Source organism: Meleagris gallopavo, chromosome Z (assembly GCF_905368555.1).
Source record: "Meleagris gallopavo chromosome Z, MGAL_WU_HG_1.1, whole genome shotgun sequence".
Taxonomy (NCBI): Eukaryota; Metazoa; Chordata; class Aves; order Galliformes; family Phasianidae; genus Meleagris; species Meleagris gallopavo.
This window is the reverse complement of record NC_139435.1, coordinates 67,939,359-67,959,793: the sequence shown is the minus strand read 5'-3', so window position 1 is coordinate 67,959,793 and position 20,435 is coordinate 67,939,359. Positions and strand designations below refer to the sequence as shown.

Sequence of the window (20,435 nt, the reverse complement as noted above, 5' to 3'; positions counted from 1 at the left end):
GCCTTTGTCTACACTGAAAGCCAAAATCAAAGGACAGGATGTGCTTTAATTTTCCTCTCCTTCCCCTCTCTCCTTGTAGTCATATCAATTCACAATTTTTCATAGGTGTGTACACCTATGAAATATTTTCCTTTAAATGCTCCCTAAAACTTTTTCAGACACCTTGATACCTACTTTCTACAGAAAAAAATACCTTTCGTTCCAGTTTTCATTCCACTTAATCCCTGCTGTGTGACTGGGCGGTCTGCCACTTTAATGTGAGGTGACAAGATTCCGCTTGCAGTTGAAGAACCAGCACGAGAACCAGGTCTTGATGTGCTGGGAGGCATCTAGAAAAACAAAACCAAAAAAAACCCAACTCTGAGTTATGAATTTTTTATCTTCATGCAATCACCAAAGCAATTACAAACTTAAGAGGTAGTCTCTAAGAATCTTTCAGTGTGTATACCTCTTCAGCTAAACAGAACTTCAGTCAAACATCTGCTGTAGAAAGGTGAGAGATTGCTTTTGAGGAGTTATTCACTGTTGTTTTTTGCTTGACACTGATACTATCCTGATTTCCCAGATGAACTCGTGATGCAAGACCTCACTGACCTCATTCCGTCAGAATGAAAATCTTTCAATTCTTCCTGAGAAAATATCACAGAATCATACAATCATAAAATATCCTGATGATCATCAAGTCCCACTCCTGACTCCACATAGCACCACCTAAAAATCAGACCGCATGTCTGTGAGCACTGTCCAGAATCTTCTTGAACTCTGAACAAGCTTGGTGCCTTGACCACTGTCCTAGGGAAGCTGTTCCAGTACCTGGCACCCTTCTGATATCCAAACAGACCCTCCCCTGACACAGCTCTGTGCCATTCCCTCAAGTCCTGTTGCTGGCACCAGAAAGCAACTTTCTGTAAAAAGCCGTAGGCTGCCATGAGGCCTCTCCTCAGCCTCCTCTGCTCTGAGTTTAACAAATCAAGGAGCCACAGCCTCTCCTCACACCTCTAATCCTCTAGACCCTACACCATCTTTGCAGTCTCTCTCTGGACAGTTTCTAAAACTTTCACGTCCTTTTTGTACTGTGGCACCAAAACTTCACACAGTGCTCATGGTGAGTGCAGGCACTGAAGACCGGTACAGGGTAGAGTGGGACAGTTCCCACCACCACCCGAATGGCAGTCTCTGGATATGTTTGGCCTTCCTGGCTCCCAGGGCACAGTGCTGACTTGTGTACAACCTACTACAATCAGAACCCCCAAATGTTTTTCAGCGGGGCTGCTTTCCAGTGCCTCATCCCCTCCATCCATGTATATACACATACAGTCTTTATAGACAGAGTTGCCCCTTGCCAGGTACAGAAATTGGCACTTGCTCTTATTAAACATCATGCAGTTGGTGATACCCTTATTTGTCTAGATTTCTCTGCAAGGCCTCTCCGTCCTTGATACAGTCAACAGCTCCTTGCAAGTCAGTATCACCAGCAAATTTGCTCCAAACACCTTCTAGTCCTACATCCAAGCTATTTATGAAGACATTCAAGTGAACTCACCCTAAAATGGAGACTGGGGATTCCCATTAGTGACCAGCCACCAGCCTGATGCAACCCCATTTACTGTAACCATTCTACAGCATTATGCTTTTTGTATATCCCTCCTGAAAAATTATGAAAGTCTGAGTAACAATCTAAAGATACCCGAGTTGGTTTTGTTTATTATTTTTTTTCTTTTCTTTCACGTACCCCTGTTCCTATCCTGGCTGCTGATGGAGCCCTTACTGCAGAGGATGGCCTTGCTGGCAGCCCTACTCCTGTTCTCGAAGGAGGACGGCCTTTGGGAGTTCTGTGGCCGCTCGCCATGCCTGTTTTCTTTTGAACTTCTCCCTGGAAAGAAGGATAAGCAACAGTCCTTTCACAACGACGACAGAACAACTCGCTTAAAGTTCATTCATCTTTTTTACATTTCCTCCGAATCCCCCAAAGCAGCTGCCCTTTTAGAAGCGGGGCATAAAGCAGAGCCTGTACTCAGAACAGACCGAGTAGCCACAGACCTGTTCCCACGCTGGTGAAGCCCCCTCCCCTCAGCCCCGCGCAGCCATGATGCCTCCTGAGGCCACAGCAGCGGTATCGCAGCAACAGCTCAGCTACGGAGCTCCGTATCGCGATGCCCAGAAACCTCGTTACCAACCCCTGCTGCTCAGCGGGAACTACATCTCCCAGAACGCATCGCGGCGGCAGCACGACTGCCGCGCTCTCTCCCTACGGCGCGGCGCCTGCTGGACTTGTAGTCTCGGCTCCTCCCGCCGGCGTGTCTGGCGGCATTTCTTCCGGCGCGGTGCAAGGCAGCTTCCGGCAGTTACGGTGGCGGTGGGGACGGGTACCGTGTCAGGACAGTCCTACCTTTCGTTATGGCGGGTGACGGCGGCGCCTACCGGCTTCGCTGCTCCCTGCTGGGCCACGAACAAGACGTGCGGGGCATAACGCAAGGCTTCTTCCCCGAGGGCGGCTTCGTGTCCGTGTCTCGGGACCGGACTGCTCGGCTCTGGACGCCAGACGGGTGAGTGCTGGGGCGTTCCGCGGCCTGCTGGCTGTTGGCTGGCCCGGGGGGTACGGCGGGCTCGCACGGCTGGCTGAAGGATCGCTATGGGGCGAGGCGGCAGTGCGGGCTGCTGGTGTTGTCGTTTTCAGGGTTACATCGGTGGTGGCTTTTGCGAATCGTGGGAGGTTTTATCCGGGTGATGTTCAAGCTGCTTTCTTCTCTCTCTCTGTCAGTGTAGAAGTAATCTTAGAAACGTCTCGGTTTTAGCAGCGAAGCAACGTACTTTGAATGTTTTTGGAAGATCTTTTTTTATTCTCCCTGTGCAGACAGCACTGTGAGGCTGTCTTGAATGCTGTGCCTAGTTCTGGGCTCCTTTGAAGGAAGGTGGAATCTTCTGGAGGGAGTCTAGCAAAGAGCTACTGGGATGATTTGGGGCCTGGAGAAAAGCCCTTCCCCATATGGGGAAAGGCTGAGAGATCCGCGACTGCGTGGCCTGGAGATTTGGGTGGATATCATTCCTGTTTGTAAATATCTAAAGTGCAGGAGTTGAAGGGTGGGGCCGGGTTCTTTTGGAGGTGCCAAGCAGCAGGACAAGGGATAACAGGCACAAATTGGAACATAGCAAGTTCTATGCAAATATGTGGAAAAAGTTTTGAGGAGGACAGAGCAGTGGAACAAGCTGCCCAGAGAGGTTGTGAAGTGCTTTGTCTGGAGATAAATTCAAGATCTATCTGGATACTTTCCTGGGCAACCTACCATAGGGAGCTTGCTTTATCAGCGAGGTTGGACTGGACAATCTATGGAAGTCCCTTTCCAACCCCTACTGTGATTGTGATTCTGTGTTGCTGCAAGGGATTTTCCTCAGGGAACAGGTCCTGCAAAGCAGTGTGAGATGATGATAGAGGTGCTGGAGGGACCTGCTCAGCTGCTTCTTCTCTCAGTTCTGAACCATATTCTGAAGTTATTTTCCAGTGGCTTTCTGTGAAGCAGAGGTAGTTGGCAGATTTGTGTGAATACTCACATGTGTTTCAGTTGGTAGTCCTGCAGTTGAGATGGAGAACATCTAATTGCACTAAGTGTGGTTTGTTAGGTCTCTTTATCATTTCAAGAAGAAATTCCAAAATTGCAAAATAGAAATTTATTGCAGGAAAGAAATTTTCATTCTGACCCCTGATGTCAGAGGGTTGCTAGAAGGAGGTATGGGGTGATTTACTCAGTAGCATTCTTTTTCAGTCAGCAAGCTTTCTTCACCTAGCCTTTTATTTTGGGTTATACTGGGGTACATAATTGAGATTTGACACAGGAGATTGCTTCACAAAGGCAAACTGCAACTAATTGTGATTAAATTCTTATTAAATTCCTTCCAGTACCTAAAAGAGAAAGGCTGGTGAGAGTGACTATTCAGAAGGAAATGTATTGGTAGGGCAGGGAGTAATGGCTTTTAACTAAAAGAAAAAATATGTGGATGGCTTTAAATGTTGCTTTCTGGGTTGGAATGCTGGAGTATAGTTTTTCTCAAAGTTTTTCATCCATAGTAAGCACACTGCAAAGGTTGTTAGTAAGTCAAGAGCTGGAGTATAAAATGCCTGTTGTAACTCAGCACCTCAGGTAAGTGCTATTTCTGCTTTCAGTGCTACGTGGAGACAGGACAAGGGGAAACAGATATAAGCTGCAGCATAGGAAGTTTTGCACGAATGTGCGTAAGAACTTCTTCACGGTGAGGGTGACGGAGCACTGGAACAGGCTGCCCAGGGAGGTTGTGGAGTCTCCTTCTCTGGAGATATTCAAGTCTCGCCTGGACGCCTACCTGTGCGACCTGGTGTAGGGAACCTGCTTTGGCAGGGGGGTTGGTCTCGATGATCTCTGGAGGTCCCTTCCAACCCCTACAATTCTGTGATTCTGTGATTCTATTTTGACACTGGACTGATTATCATATATGTTTAGTCTTAACAGGGGATTTACTGAAATGCACTGTATGCGTGGCCACTCAAATTTTGTATCTTGTGTGTGCATCATACCTCCAAGTGACCTCTATCCTCGTGGGCTGATTGCAACTGGTGGCAATGATCATAATATTTGCATTTTCACAGTTGACAACACAGCTCCTCTTTACGTCCTTAAGGGTCATAAGAATACAGGTATGTGCTTTTTTTTTTTTTTTTGAGTTTGTTACACAGAAATTAATGTGACTTATTAGGAAATTGAGTTGAAGTTGTAAAACTCAATTTTGATTTCTTTGATATTTACTATGTGAACTGTTTAATTATGGCCTCTACAAGCAGCATTCTATAATCTCAATTCACGCAAAGGCAATTTGATGTAAGGACTTACAAATTTATGTTGATCAATATTTGAGCTTGTGATCATAGGGCAATTTGCAGAATGTATAATTTTTATTGTTTTTTTTTTTTTTTTTAAGAAGAAGTTAATTTAATCCTCTGTGTATTGTGTTAAGCTTAGTTTTGGTGTCTGAGTTCACGGAAGTACAATGAAGCTTCCTGGGATAAACAAACTTGCAGTGCTCATTTTATTTCCTAAGGGGGCTGCAATATTTACTGGTGCTTTAAAAATCTGCTGAATTCTAAAATGTCACTGCAGAAATTTCACATCTTTAGATAAATCAGTGCAACATGTGACATAAAAACAATATTATATACCCTTTTTTAAGCCATAAAATGAAAGATTCAGCAATCCTTATGTTAGAATGCAAAGGTTTTTTTTTTTTTTTTTGCTTGTTTTTTGTTTGTTTGCATTCATGTTCTGATGTACTATTTCATTATGGAATTCCAGAAGTAAACATTGCAAATCTTGGATGTTCAGGATCTCTTAATGGGTCGAAGGATTCTGGGGATCAGTTTGAAAACCTTGACTACTACACAGCACCAAAAACTTATAAATTTGCATTATAAACGTCTTGACTTTCCATGATAAAGAAATTAAATAATGTCATTGTGTAGGAAGGTGTGGAATGCCTTACATATTTAGTGTGAAATATGGGCTCGATGAGTAGATAAAAGAACGTTTGTTATATTCCCTTCATGTATGTAAAAAGACATGCTGTTATATGAAGCAAGTTGGATTCCCCTATAGAAAGTATTTTTTATAGCAATTTTTATAGTAATGCAAAACATAATTTTTTTTAAATGTAAAGTCATATTAATTGTAAAATCTGTTTCAGAAGTGGGGAGAAACTGAGACATGACTAACAATAGACTTGAGCAGAATACTGTCCAGTTTTGACTGCTGTGTGAAACATGAGGCCCTACCTTCTTTAATTAATTCTCAGATGGACAACATATTCTAACTCGGCTCTTTTTGTATGCTTTGAATAGCCCTTATTGCTGCTGTGCCTCTTGAGTTTTATAGCTGTGCATTACTGGAGCATTTGCAGTTTGTATTCCTGTTAAATAACTTATCGTATGTCAGTATAATTTCTTGCTGATAGTATTTTGTCTTCCAAGAAGATGAGCTAAGTATTTTTGGTATGAAAACTTGTTTTGTGAGAATGTAAGCTAATAATGTTGATGAAATCTTGTTTCTTTCTATGATCTTAAAGCTAAATCTTTGCATTAATTCTGTTTCTTTACTAATTATCTGTGCTGTTGGTGAACATATTCTGACTTGAGATCAGATACCAAACTTAAAATGTAGATATATAAATGACAAATAGGAGTGAACATCTGTCATCTAAAATGAAGAGATTCATAAGCAGTTCCTTTCTAGGTGGCTATCAACTACATTTTTGCTTAATTTTTCTCCAAACCCCTCAGTGATAGCTATGCTGCTAATGCCAGATTTATCTCCTTAAATAATTTAAAATTATTGGCATAAGATTGGTGACAATACAGGAAATGCTGTTGTTAATCTGAAAATACATTTCAGTTTGCAGCCTTTCTTCTGGGAAATTTGGCACACTATTAAGTGGATCTTGGGATACAACTGCCAAAGTCTGGTTGAATGACAGATGTATGATGACATTACAGGTATGAAGTTCTTCTGCATGAATATTAAATAGGTACTGAATTTTACTTTAACAAACTTGACAATGTTGTGGGGTTGTTTTTTTTCAGGGTCACACAGCTGCAGTATGGGCAGTAAAAATACTGCCTGAACACGGATTAATGTTGACGGGTTCAGCTGACAAAACTATTAAACTGTGGAAGGCGGGCAGATGTGAAAGAACTTTTACTGGTAAATATTGCTGCAGGTGGTAATTTAATCAAGGTCATATGCTTTATTAAAAACGGGCAAAATATAATCAGAAACCACTAAGACTTCTGTAAACTGAACAATTTTTAGGCAGGATTTTAACAATCTCTTGAATTGTATACCCATAAATCCCATTACTTTTAAAAGACTCAAATTTCTTTCAGTGTTTCTATAATGAAAATTGGTTGCTAGGATTTAGATGCGAGTTAAATAGAAATAATATACTGCTGGTAATTGAAAAAGTTTTCTTCTACAAAGGACATGAAGATTGTGTAAGAGGTTTAGCTATTCTCAGTGAAATGGAATTCCTTTCGTGCTCTAATGATGCTAGTGTTCGAAGATGGCGTATCTCTGGCGAGTGTCTGCATGTATATTATGGACATACAAACTATATATACAGCGTATCTGCCTTCCCTCACTGTAACGGTAAGTTTATCTTTTGTAAGTATTAGTCAGCACTATTCCAAAATGAAATGGTAAAGTAGGCATTCGGTAGTTTTGTGAAACTGCCATAACCTAAGAACTCAGCATTGAATTTGTTTGTTTGTACATTTTTGATTTGCATTAGTAATTTTTTTCATTAACTCCAAACTATGTCTTCTGCGGAATTGATCTGATAACAAATAAGATGAAAGTTCATAGGCAGGAAACTTTGATAAAGTGGTACACAAAATTATCATCAATAGCAATACTGAAATACAAATAGCTGTGGAGTACTTAAGTAGTATGCATGGCTTAGCAGTTTGAAATTACATACATTTCAGTGAATAAGGAATTAATAGAAAAGTCATGGCTTTGTGGTCCATGGCTTTTTGTCAAGGAAGAGGGTGGTGGTGAGTGGTGTCCCCCAGGGATCCATCTTGGAACCAGTACTTTTCAACTTCTATATCAGTGACATAGATGATGGGATGAAGTGCACCCTCAGCAGGTTTACTGATGATACCAAGCTGAATGTTCCAGTTGACATAGCAGAAGGAGCGGGTACCACCCAGAAGGGACCTCAATAAACTCACGTGAAACTAATGAGATTCAAATAAGCAAACTGCAAGGTTTTGCACTAGGCAATCCTAGCTATGTATACAAGATGGGAGAAGAATTTCTTGAGAGCAGTTTTGCTGAGAAGGACTTAAGTGTTCTGGTAGACAAAAAAAATTAACAAGAGCTAGCAGTGTTCAGGCCAACAGTATCCTAGGCTGCATCAGAAAAAGTGTGGCCAGCAGGGCAGGATGGAGATTGTCACGCTGTAATCTGACCTACGTGGCCCCATTTGAAGTATTGCACCCAGGTCTGGTATTCCCAACACAGGAAAGATGTTGAGCTTTTGGAGAGGGTCCGGAGGAGGGCCATGAAGATGACCCCATTGCTGGAGCACGTCTCCTATGAAGACAAGCTAACAGAGCTGTGCTTGTTCAAGCTGCAGAAGAGAAAGCTGTCAGGAGACCATATTGAGGCCTGCCAGTATTTAAACAAAGCTTATAATTGGGAGGAAAGCAAACTTTTTACATGGGTAGTTAGTGGTAGGACAAGGGGGAATGGTTTTAAACTGAAGGAGGGGAGATTTAGATTTTCACTGACAGGAGGATGAGATGCTGGCACAGTTTACCCAGAGAGGTTGTGGATACCCCATTCCTGTAGGTGTTCAGGGCCAGATTGGATGGGGTCCTGGGCAATCTGGTCTGGTACTTGATCTAATGGTTGGCACCCCTGCAGCAAGGGGTTTGGAACTTGATCCTCGATGTTCCACCAACCAAGCTATTCTATGATTTCAAAGTATCTTGGAAATAGTTTAGATCAATGACTTTATGCATGCAGTGTATGTATGTTTTAAGATTGAGAAGTTTGGAAGTTCAGAACTAACTACTGCAGACAGCTGAAAAATAAATTCAGTCAATGAACTTTGTTTGCTGTATGAGGTATTTATGCATTTGTTCCTCAGATAAAGTGGCTGTGTATCTCAAATCTCTTCTGCACCAAAACTCCTCATAAGAGGACATGCCTGAAGTTAGATTTTGGTTTTTGAGCAGGCTTTATGCACGCTTATTGAAATAGCAGTCTGACTTTGCAAAAATCTGATAGTTATAACAGTTATACTCTGGAAACTCTAAAACAAAGCAGTTATAATTTCAAGTTCTTTGTTTAAACTCTTGGAAGGAGAAGGCAATCTTAAGTTGCAAACAACTGTTTTTTTTTTTTTTTTTCCCTATCTGGCTGCTCAGCCTGCAAATTATTCAGTTTTTTTTTTTTTTGACCAGATGACTATGTAGTGACTTTCGCTGTTTTAATTCTTAGATAACAAGTTGTAGAGAGGTACCTACTAACATAGTATGCTAAAAATCAGCTTTAAAAGCTTTTATGCTTTTTCTTTTCAGATTTTGTAACTACTGGAGAAGATAGATCTCTTAGAATCTGGAAGCAAGGGGAATGCACTCAAACAATCAGACTCCCAGCTCAGTCTGTATGGTGCTGCTGTGTGTTAGACAATGATGACATTGTAGTTGGTGCAAGGTATCCATGTCTTATTCTCAGTGTATTTTCAGATTTAGATCTGAAAAAACCCAGGTGAAATGGTGTGCATCTCTTTGATTGTCATTTCCCACTATATTTAAAAATACAGCTGTGAAGATGCATGTGGAAATTAAATTTGTGTGCTGTGTTTCAGCCTAAAGATCATTCTTTTGATATGCAAAATGCAGAATAAAAAAAATTGTTTAGGAATGTGGTAATACTGAGACTATACTGAGTGAACAACCCATTTGATAGGCATATCCTACCTTGGCTTGTATTATGGAGTTTCAAGTTAACTTTTTTAAGTCCTGTAGACCTTCTTTAGCATAAGAGCAAATTAATTAAAAAAAAAAAAAGGGGTTGGATTGGGGGGGGAAGAATTGCTGGAAATAATGGTTTATTGTTGGTTTATCATGACGTAGAAGTCAGTATTAGAATGTATGTAGTTTTGATATTTAGCATACTATTTTTCTTTGAATGTTTTCATGCAGTGATGGAATCATAAGGGTATTTACAAAGTCTTTGGAAAGAACAGCAAGCGCTGAAGAGATACAGGCCTTCGAGAATGAGCTTTCCCAAGCATCCATTGACCCTAAAACTGGTGATTTAGGAGATATTAATGCTGATGATCTTCCTGGAAAAGAACACCTTAAGGATCCTGGTAAGTTATGTACAATTCTGTTATGCTAGAGGTGCCTCCAGATCGTGGCTATGACATACTGAAACTTTCCATCCATTCCAAAATACAGGTTTGAATCACTTTGAGTAGAATTGCTAAAGAAAACAGCTTGATTTTTTTTTTTTTTTTTTTTTTGTTCTGCTTTCCTTGCACCGATTCTTTTATTGGCAAGACTGTAGTTGTAAATATTTTCGTGTGCTTGTGTGTATTTTTTTTTGTATGCTAAAAAGGTAAAAAAAAAAAAAAAAAAAAAAATTCTGCAAAATAATTCAGAAAAAGCTGGCTTTCAGTGTGCTGCAGTGCATTGAAGATGTTCTGGATCTACCATGCTAGCTATGGCAAAAATAAGAGACAGCCAAACAACTTTCACAAGGACTACTAAATTTCCCTCCCCTCCAACCTACCCAAGATCAAGTTAAAAATAAAAAATACTACATTCTAGTTCTCAGCTTGAAAAACAGTTTTTCTCAGTCAACTGGAGTTTACACTTTCCAAGTGCTCGGAAGGTTACTGAGGAAAGTAGTGGGAAAATTGGTAGTTAAGATTACTCTTAAATATGCAAATACTTTTTCCCAGCTGAAGGAATCAGTGACTTAAGCTGTCAATTCTAACCAACAAGTCGTATAAGTCTTAGAATCATATAAGGCTTCCTATCTTTTTAGACCATGAGAGAATATCACCTTTCTTAATTGTGACCTCCCTGGGAAAATGGTGAACTTTTGAAATACTTAAGGACTGCTTTTGCAACTGTCTGGTGGCATATACCATTTCTATAACTGTAAATTGCTATTGTCAGGTATTCTGCTATTTTTGTTGTGACATTTACTATCTAGTTTTCTGTGGTGTGACTTCAAATCTTGAACTATTTCTTCATCTTTGTATTTGATGTTAGACTTTCTCTTTCTTCAAGTAAATTTCATTTTTAAATTTCTTAGATTTCTTTAATCTGTTAAATATTCATGCCTGCAGGAACAAGAGATGGACAGACACGGCTGATTAAAGATAATGGGAAAGTTGAAGCATATCAGTGGAGTGTTAGTGAAGGAAGATGGATAAAAATTGGTGATGTTGTTGGTTCTTCAGGAGGCACACAACAAACATCTGGAAAGGTTTTGTTTGAAGGAAAGGTTTGTACAACATTTAATAAGCTTTATTCCTTTTTAAGTTAAACGCTTGATTTCACATCAGAGAAAAAAGATTAAAAAATAGGGTTTTATTTATTTTTCTTTTTGCACATTTTTGATTTAATAAAACTTACAGGTAGGACTGTTAGTTTCTGTTTTACTTTTGGAATGCATTTTGTAAAATCAGTAAACAAATAGAAGTTACTTTGTAGGAAGGCCACCTCCCAGCTAGTAACATAAGAATCAAAATCTCTACTATTTATTATTACTACACTGAAAAGTTAGGTATAACTGCCTTTCCAAAGAGGGAGAAGCTTGCAGTGTGTAACATCAAGTCCATCTGAAATTCTAGGTACCAGGTTTTCTCTGTCCTTTTTTTTTTTTTTTTTAAAAAAAAAAAATAACTTTGGAACGTAAAGATGGATAATCTGAAAAGTAATCATGTCATTTATTGAAGCATACACAGAAAAATTTTTGCATAGCGAAGAACTTTCTCTTGTATGCTTTAAAAAACTGTAGGGCTTTATTCTTGTGTAGTAGTAGTGTTTTTCATCCTGATGGTTTTTTCAGATGCCTGACTGCCCTATACCTTCACAGTTAGTCAGAGCTGTCTATGAGTTATTTTGTAATATATAATGACAGTGTATGTACAGGTATATTATTCTAGCCTGTTTTTCTCAAAATACAGAATTATGGAAAATGTAGGATATAGTTATACATAAGCTTCCACAAATGTAAGACTATGCGACTACTGTTGATACAATCTGCAAGTTGCAGTTTTAAAGTTTTTTGGCTTAGGCCTGGACCTTTATCAGTCTATATTTGATGTCTTTATGCAAAAATGTGCTGACAACTGCCTCATTTGTTTTTGTTTTTATTCATACAGGAATATGACTATGTTTTTACTATTGATGTAAATGAAAGTGGACCTTCCTACAAACTGCCATATAACATTTCTGATGATCCTTGGCTGACTGCATATAACTTCCTGCAAAAGAATGATCTAAATCCAATGTTTCTGGATCAGGTGGCCAAATTTATTATAGACAACACTAAGGGGCAAGCACCATTGAATACAAATACTGAATTTTCAGACCCGTTTACAGGTAAAAAAAACAAAACAAAACTTGTAAACAACCAAGAAGTTAAGCATCTGGGATAAAGATGTGTACTTTTAAATATTCTTAGTATGCTCTGATGTTTTCTGTAAGTATATAAGTATGAACTTAGAATGGTTTAGAGCATTTTGTGTTCTATAATGCTGCTGTAAGCCTGCTATGTTTACCTGGTAGCGTAGGTCACTTTACATGCAGACTTGAGAGTAGCAGAATGGTTAAAGCTGGAAGAGATCTCTAGAGATTACCAGGTCTAACATGGGGAGCCAATTTGCTCAGTATCACATCCAGATGGCTCCTGAATACTTCTAGGATGGGAGACTCCACAGCCTCTCGGGGGAACTGCTTAGTCACGTGCACAATTAAAAAGTGTTGTGTCCAGACAGAACTTTCTGTGTTTCAGTTTGTTTCGTTACTGGGCATCCCTTGGAAGACACCGTATTTGTTGTCTTTGCATCCTGTGGCCCTTCATTGTATTCTCTGATATGTCCATCTCTCTTGTATTGGGGATCTCAGAACTGGCCAGTTCTGTACTCCAGGGGCAGCTTCCTCAGTGCTGAGTGGAGAGGAAGGCTCACCTCTCCACCTGCTGTCAGAATTTTGCCAAGTTAGCCCAGGATGCCATTAGTCGTCTTTGCAGTATAGTCATATTGCTGACTCATAATCAGTTTGGTGTCCATTAGGACTGTGAAGTTCTTTTCTGCAAGCTGCTTTTTAGTAGTCCCTAGCTCGTACTGGTGCCTGAAGTCGTTTCTCACCAGGTGCAATGCTTTGAACTACTCCTTGAATTTCAAGAGGTTCCTGCTTAGCTAAGTCCCCTTAGGTGGTAAGACAACTAACCCTCTGGATATCAGCTACTTTTAGCATTTTGTTGCTCATGCAGGTTTGCTGAGGGTACACTGTGCTACATCATCCAGATCATTAACGAAGGTGTGAAGCAGGACTAGTTCCAATAATTTGACATGTAAGGACCGTTGCCATTTAGTAACTTCCAACTAGATGTTGTGCCACTGATGTGTGTCACCTTCTGGGCCCATGTCTTCAATCAGTTTTCAATCCATCTCACTGTTCATCAAGACTTCAGTGTCCTAGTTATTGCACTTGTTTTGTGTCCTCAAATGGTAGAGGACATGGCACAGATAGACCTGACAAGAAGCTTATCAAATCTGGGAGGCTTTCGTCAGAGCAAATCTTTGGACAAAATGTTAATCAAGCCAGCAGTATCTTTTTTCAGTCTAATCTTTCTTTTCTAATGTAAGAAAATCCAACCTTTTTATCCAACTAGGCTAATAGTGGCCTGATGCTATTAAGGCACTGGATAAAATACAAAAATTTAACTAGAGAAATAAATGAAACTGAGTAAGATAAGTAACTAACTCCTTGTCAGGAAGAAAATGAAAATTATTTTTAATTTATTAAAAAGCATATTTAAAAGTTAATTAATCAACAGCTGAACTTTGATTACATCCTCTGTTGCATTACAAATGAATCCACTATTCAAATAGTTCCACAAAGTTGTAGGTAGGAACATAATGTCATGAAAATAATTAAGCTAAATCTTTTTTTTTTTTTTTCTTCTTGCAGTGAACTAGAAATGATTTTAGAGGCCATCAATCAGGTTCAGATGCATCTCATGGAACTGCAGTTGTATAAACCTATGCTCATACCTTTTAACTTGACTCTGTCCAAATGTACAATGCTTATGTTATAGAAAAAAAGTTCTGACTCTGAAATAATCAGAATTTTCTTGAGCACTGGCGGAACTAATTTGTCATAATGCCACAATAAGCCATAAGACATATTTGATGTTTACCTTCATTTTTCAGTTGCATCTGTCTGAAAATACTGATACTTTACTAACACCAAGGTATGCATGTTTCACTAGGTGCTGGGCGTTATGTTCCAGGCTCTTCATCTCTGTCAGATACAGCTCCTGCAGCAGATCCATTTACAGGTAATATAATATTAATAATCTTTACTGTAATTTGTCTTGCCAGTGTTCGGTTAGAGTTTGTTTGGCTCCTGAACCCTGTCTCTTACTCTCCTCCACTTGGGGTAGCACTATGGGGACAGATTGATTGGGTGGAGCCTGTCCAGATCTGTTTAGCAGAGGAGAAAGCCCTCTGCTTGTCTGGTCTGCTTCATCACTCTGTCCTCTACAGCAAATCAGTAAGATATTAAATGCTATGTTTTGCCAATCTTATAGCCATGGCCAGCTCAGGATCGAGCATTTTCATAGAAGACTTTTCTTTTTTCTCACTCTCTTTATCTTATTATGTGAATATTATTGATACCTATATATGCTAAATTTTAGATTCTAATCCCTCCTCTTATAGCTTAAAATCCTTCTCATTTGTAATAAGCTTGTTTCTAAAGGCATCTCATCCTGCCTAGTAATTCTTGATCCTCAGAGAAGGGTCAGCAGTCACAGAACTTCCGTCAAAGCTCTCTAACTACTCTTAATGCTCTGCAAGTCTTTCTTGGCAGTATCACTGATGTGTAGGTGGAAGAATAGCAGGGGTTAAAATATGAGGGCCAGGCAAGCTTTGGCAATCCCTCTGACGTCCTGTATCCTTACTCCCAGCAAACAACAAACCTCCCAGGATAACAGGTCACATCAGTAGATAGGTGTTTTTGTGCCCTGCTGGAAGAAACCTCTCACCACTTCTGCTTTCCTTTCTCTATTTTTGCACATGCTAGCTACAGTCTCAGCTGGCTCTGATGCATCCTCTTTTGTGTGTTTGTCCTCATTACTGCCAGGTATAATATTTGTCCGTGTGGAGCAGAAGCCTTCCTGCTCTTGCTTGAAGTTAAAGCATTTCCCATCTTGACAGTCCTTCTCCATACCCTCTCTACTGTGGTCTCCAGCTGTCCCTCTTCCCCTTTTTTCTTTTTTTTTTTGTGTCTCAGTTTTTCGTCTCTCTAAAAACCTTGACTGTCTCCTGAACTCTGCTGGTGGGTCACAGCTTTGGCACCTGACTACTTGATACTACATCCAGAACCCACCGTCCTTCAGAAGAGGCCATCACTGCCGCAGGCAGAGGGAGAAAGCAGGCCGGGGTAACAGTTTCTCTGGAGCTCTTAATGGTCACAGCACGTTGTACCAAGGGGTTTGGCATCAGTGGTCCCAGAGAAACTGCCTGAATTTCACTGAACAGTCACTTAGCTTGTGAGTGCCATTACTGCCACCAGCACTACCCTCACACACACACACACATATATAGAAAAAATCTGTAAGTTTCAAGAAGAGTTAGAGGACTTTTTTCCTAATTCTGTCAGTGCAAAATAATACCCTTAGTAGTGATATTTCAAAACTACCAATTAAAAGCACATATACACTACCTCTTTACCAGCGGTGGTGATGAAAAAGTCTAACCTCTCCATTCAGGTGCTGGTCGCTATGTTCCTGGTTCAGCATCAAATGTAGTAACTCCAGTGGGTGGGCATGATCCATACACAGGTAAGAGTGAGGCCTGCCATGTAAAGAGCATTGCTGATCTTTTTCTTTGGTTGTTGTTTTGACGTAGATTTCATACTGTTATCAATTTTATATTTAAGCATTATAAGCAGATCGAAACTGCTTATATTTCAGAAATTATTAAAAAAAAAAACAAAAACTAAAAAACAACAAGGGGAACAAAGCCTTCTTTTACACTTAGGAATTGTAGAATATCCTGAGTTGGAGGGGACCCACAGGGATCATCAAATCCAGCTCCTGGTTCTGCACAGGAGCACCCAAAATTCAAATCCTGTGTCTGAGAGTATTGTCCAAACACTCCTTGAACTCTGGCAGCTTGGGGCCTTGAGCACTGTGCTGGGAAGCCTGACCACACTGTGGTGAAGAACCTGACCCTCCTTTGATACAGTTCCATGCAGACTTGTATGAGTGCAGTCTGCAAACTCTTGTTCATCAGTGACTAAATTGCATAGTCAGTGGTGGTGGCTGTGTTGAAAAAGAGTGTTTTGTTGCTGAGAATTTGCTCTATCAAACAGTGTTCTTGTGCTTTTTGCATCTGTTGTAGTTTTCATGGAAATGAATACAAACCATTCCTTTTGGAGTGACCTCCATGCTGTAGTGCCAGATGCATGGAAACTTTATAATATACATTAGGAATCTGCTTATTGAGAAGATTTTTGGTATGCTAGTAGCTGTTGCACAAAGAAATAAATATATGCAGTTTTAATGGAAGTTATACAATGTAATCTACCAATTAATCTGTGATTCTAGAAAATCATAAAGTTTTTTATTAATATTGTGATGTTGGTTTACTCTTGTATGTGATGTAACTTTGTCATATCTGCAGACCTAGATCTCTGCCTATTTATTATGTAAATAATGAGCAGGAGAAACTTTTATTCTAAAGCCATAGAGTTTTCATGCCTTAATTGCAGTATCATTTCCTATGACTGTATTTTTGTTTCAGTGTAATTCAGATATCACATAAAAATTCATACTTAACAAATTTGTCATACAGGGAAGAACAGCTTGTGAAGGATTGCTTCAGGTTTTAACCCTTGCACATAAAATGTACATGAAAACAGTGTAAAGAAAGACAGCTATTGCTTAAGCATTAAGGTTTTTATTAAAAGAAAAAATCTGAGTGATGAACAGTGGGGAAAGTCTTACTGGTAGGGTAATAATCTGTATCAGATGCTTTGGTATACTGTTAAACTTCTCGTTCTTTGTTTATGTAGGAATGGGTGCCTACCAATCAGCTAAAGCTGAAAACATTTATTTTCCTAAGAAAGATGCTGTCACCTTCGACCAGGCCAATCCTACACAGATTTTGGGTCAGTATTTTAATTTCAAGGATTTTTTTTTTTTCATCTGTTTAAAAGAAATAACTTTTTTTTTCCTTCAAAAATCTAAATATTTCCAATTGTTTTCCTGCTCTTTCTCAGTTTTGACCTCTTAAAATTAAAGTAATTGCTTTAATGGTGAATGTATTAGGAGGCTTAGGAAGGGGAGTAAACTTGAGAAGAATTCCTATCTAATGCAGATTATCTAGTTTTTTCTTTCTCCTGCTGTCTGCTTTTGTTCAGTGTTTTGTTTACAAAGCTGGTACATCTGAGCACTGAGATTTTTTTCTCCTAGCTGCTGGATATGTGGGTCATATGCAATCCCTTTCCAGTTTTGCTTATGAAAGTTTAAAAGCACTAGACACTAATACCGTGTAATCTGCACTACGTGGGAGGCATTCTCTAGTTTCATAGAGTCGAGTGGTCTCTTCTGTGTTTAATCAGAACACTTTGCGTTACAGAAAACGATACATTTAGTATTTAGTGTATTTAGTAGTAATACACACTTTTGATGAATATTGCTGTTGTTTTTTTTCTTTCTGTTTACCCATCCATATTCTTGTTCTGTAATGTATCTATTTCACAGAATCTCTACTTGTGTCCAGTTTTTTTTTTTTAACAGTATGTTCTTGTGGAGCCCCTTAATGCAGTTATGAATTTTGTAAAACCAGTTTGTATTCACACTGTAGGAAAATACAATACCTGTTCCAAACATCTCCAGATTAAAATGTTTTATTCAAATATTTTTCATTTCTTCTGCATCTTTGCTTGCACATAGGCTAAAATTTGAATTCTAAATCAGCACTATAGTACTAAGGAGGCTTGATAGTAATATTTGTTGTGACGATCAAAATTAGAAACCTGAAATTGTGAGAAGTAATGTTTTTAAATGATCACAGCAGTTGTAACTTCTTCAGTAAAATAGTGCAAATCCAGTTTTTTGTAAAGAGTTTTGTTAAGTTGAAAATTATACTTCTTCAATTGATCTTACAGGTAAACTAAAGGAACTTAATAGCAATGCTGCTGAAGAACAAAAACTTACAGAAGATGATTTGATTATCCTAGAAAAGTTACTGTCTGCAACATGCAATACCTCTGCAGAAATGCCTACAGCACAACAAATCCAAACTTTATGGAAAGCGATTAACTGGCCGGAAGGTAGACATTTTTTTATATTGTTGTCTCATCAGTACTTCGCTATGCACCAGAACTCTTGTTAATGCTGGAAGTTACAAAGTCTGTCCCAAAGAGTTTATAACCCAGACAGAACCCAGTGGAGAACATAACAGGGGTAGTAGCAGCATGAGCAGCAGAACTGTTAATTAGTTGTCAGATGGTTGCTGGCACAACAACAAAGATAAAAGAGAAATTTAATACAAACATCAGTCACGGTTGTTTTCTTAGCAGCAGCTTCTTCAAGAAGCTCTGAGGCCTGTTAGGAAATAAAGCAAAGTTAGAGTTCTATCAAATGAGAGGTAAAATTATGGAAATGAGTTATTTAAATACATGTGAATATATATATCACGAAACGTCTCCTATGTAATATGATGGGAGTTACTGAAGTTAGCTTATGCAGTCTGCATTAGTTAAATAACATTCTGAATGAATGAATGCAAGTCGAGTGATACAGTGTCATTAGATTGTCCGTACTGGTGGACTGGCTGGAAAGACTATCATGTTTATGAACATATATCCTGGAAGAGTTGGATGCATTGCATATACAAATACCTAAACATGCAATGTTTAAGATGAACTGCTTTTTTAAAGTGAATCTTAAAAGCTTATTAACAGGAGAAATACTTTTTTTTTTATTATTGAAAATTGCTTACAGTATAGAAGTAGAAGTTGGTATGGCTAATATCTTTGTACAATACAAGAAGTCTGATATCAAGTTCAAGTGTTAATTTTACAGATACTGCATGTCTGTGGGGAAAAAACTGCTCAGTGAGTTGCTAAGCAGGTTCAGTTTCCTTGATATGGGTGTAAGCTTAGGATACTGGTAACAGACCTTAGGAGCCAAATATATTTGAAATTTAGGGAAGTTGAGAGGGAAGTACTGAACAAACTGTAAATACAGGTTCCTTATAGTGATACCCAGCTAATCAGTTGAATGTATTTTATTTTTCTTCTAAACTATGTCTGAGAGATGAAGTTGGCCTAAAAACAACCTTGCTTTTCTTGCTATCAGTTCTGTATCTATACTAAACTCTGAGATACAGCATGAAGACAAATGGTGATGGTATCTGCATATTCAGTCACTGGGAAGCTTTGAGAAACTCTGTGGAGCCTATATTCTAACTTAAGCAGCATAAAAAAATATATATTTTTATATTTTATATAATATATTTAATATTTTATATATTTATATATTTTATATATATGTGTTTGTCATCAATGGCTTTGTTTCTATATTAAATTGTTAGTGTGTTCCCAAAGTTAGGGATTTAAAAGCGTCTGCTACTGAAGCAAACTCACTAGCATGTTCAAACCTAATGCAAATTTAATACTAAAATATATTTTTCTTGTTTCTTAGATATTGTCTTCCCAGCCCTTGACATTCTTAGATTGTCTGTAAGGCATCCCATTGTGAATGAGAACTTCTGTGGTGAAGAGGCTCACATGGAATTTATCCATCTCCTCCTCAAATTTCTGAACCCTCAAGGAAAGCCAGCAAACCAGCTGTTGGCACTTAGAGCTCTTTGCAATTGCTTTGTCAGCCAAGCAGGCCAGAAGCTCCTGATGGAACAGAGGGATGAAATAATGACACAAGCAATAGAAGTGAAATCAGGCAATAATAAGAATGTCCACATTGCACTTGCAACACTGACATTGAACTATGCTGTATGTTTACATAAAGTGAACAACATTGAGGGCAAAGCTCAATGTTTATCAGTTATCAGCACAGTTATGGAAGTTGTTAAAGATCTTGAAGCTGTTTTTAGACTCCTTGTGGCTCTGGGAACACTAATCAGTGATGATAAAAATGCTGTGCAATTAGCTAAGTCTCTTGGAGTTGACTCTCAAATAAAGAAGTATGTCTCTGTGTCAGAACCAGCTAAAGTAAAGGAATGCTGTAGGTTTGTTCTTAATCTGTTGTAATTGTTTTACTTAGCACTTCAGCAACACACCATATACAGAAGAACATATGCTTTTATTCATATTTTGTGACAGAATATAATGGAGAAAATACTGTGGATGACTTAAACTTGACTTGTTGTGAATTTCAGAGCAAATAAAACTTCTCACTCTCTTCACTTGACTACTTTTCTAAAGTCTACTAAGCAGAATTGTTTCAGAAAGCCCTTCTGTAGTAGCTTAGATCAAAGTAGGTCACCAAGTCAAAAAGTCTCATTCCCTAAACATTATCTAGATAGAAATGTAAGAGATGGCTGTGATCCAGAGATGCCACCTTCCTTGCCCACCCAACCATGTTTCCACATTTCAGTGCAATGACTGGTTTTTGACCATGCTATTT

General features: G+C 38.9%; 2 protein-coding genes across 5 annotated transcripts in view; one reads left to right on the top strand and one right to left on the bottom strand.

Moving 5' to 3' along the window:
* IFT74 (intraflagellar transport 74) overlaps window positions 1-2,289 on the bottom strand; it is a 32,626-nt gene extending 30,337 nt beyond the window's left edge. Inside the window, exons 1-3 of one of the 3 annotated variants that reach the window (XM_085212667.1) lie at window positions 2,178-2,289; window positions 1,733-1,873; window positions 194-329 (exon numbers count right to left, since the gene is read on the bottom strand). In XM_085212667.1, coding sequence (XP_085068793.1) covers window positions 194-329; window positions 1,733-1,849 — 253 coding nt within the window. In that variant the 5' untranslated portion in view covers window positions 1,850-1,873; window positions 2,178-2,289. The other 2 variants (XM_085212666.1, XM_085212668.1) reach the window with 2 other exon arrangements.
* A 13-nt stretch (window positions 2,290-2,302) lies between these two features.
* On the top strand, window positions 2,303-20,219 carry PLAA (phospholipase A2 activating protein). 2 transcript variants are annotated; one of them, XM_085212664.1, is made up of 14 exons: window positions 2,304-2,546; window positions 4,473-4,666; window positions 6,411-6,511; window positions 6,599-6,719; window positions 6,996-7,163; window positions 9,107-9,242; window positions 9,734-9,903; window positions 10,891-11,048; window positions 11,932-12,151; window positions 14,046-14,114; window positions 15,549-15,620; window positions 16,856-16,951; window positions 17,954-18,118; window positions 19,494-20,219. In XM_085212664.1, the coding sequence occupies exons 1-14, from the start codon at window positions 2,398-2,400 to the stop codon at window positions 20,057-20,059; spliced, it is 2,385 nt and encodes a 794-aa protein (XP_085068790.1). In that variant the 5' UTR covers window positions 2,304-2,397; the 3' UTR covers window positions 20,060-20,219. The 2 variants fall into 2 exon arrangements, with proteins under 2 accessions (XP_085068791.1, XP_085068790.1); XM_085212665.1 differs by lacking the exon at window positions 15,549-15,620 and having other exon boundaries at window positions 2,303-2,546.
* The last annotated feature ends 216 nt before the right edge of the window (window positions 20,220-20,435 follow it).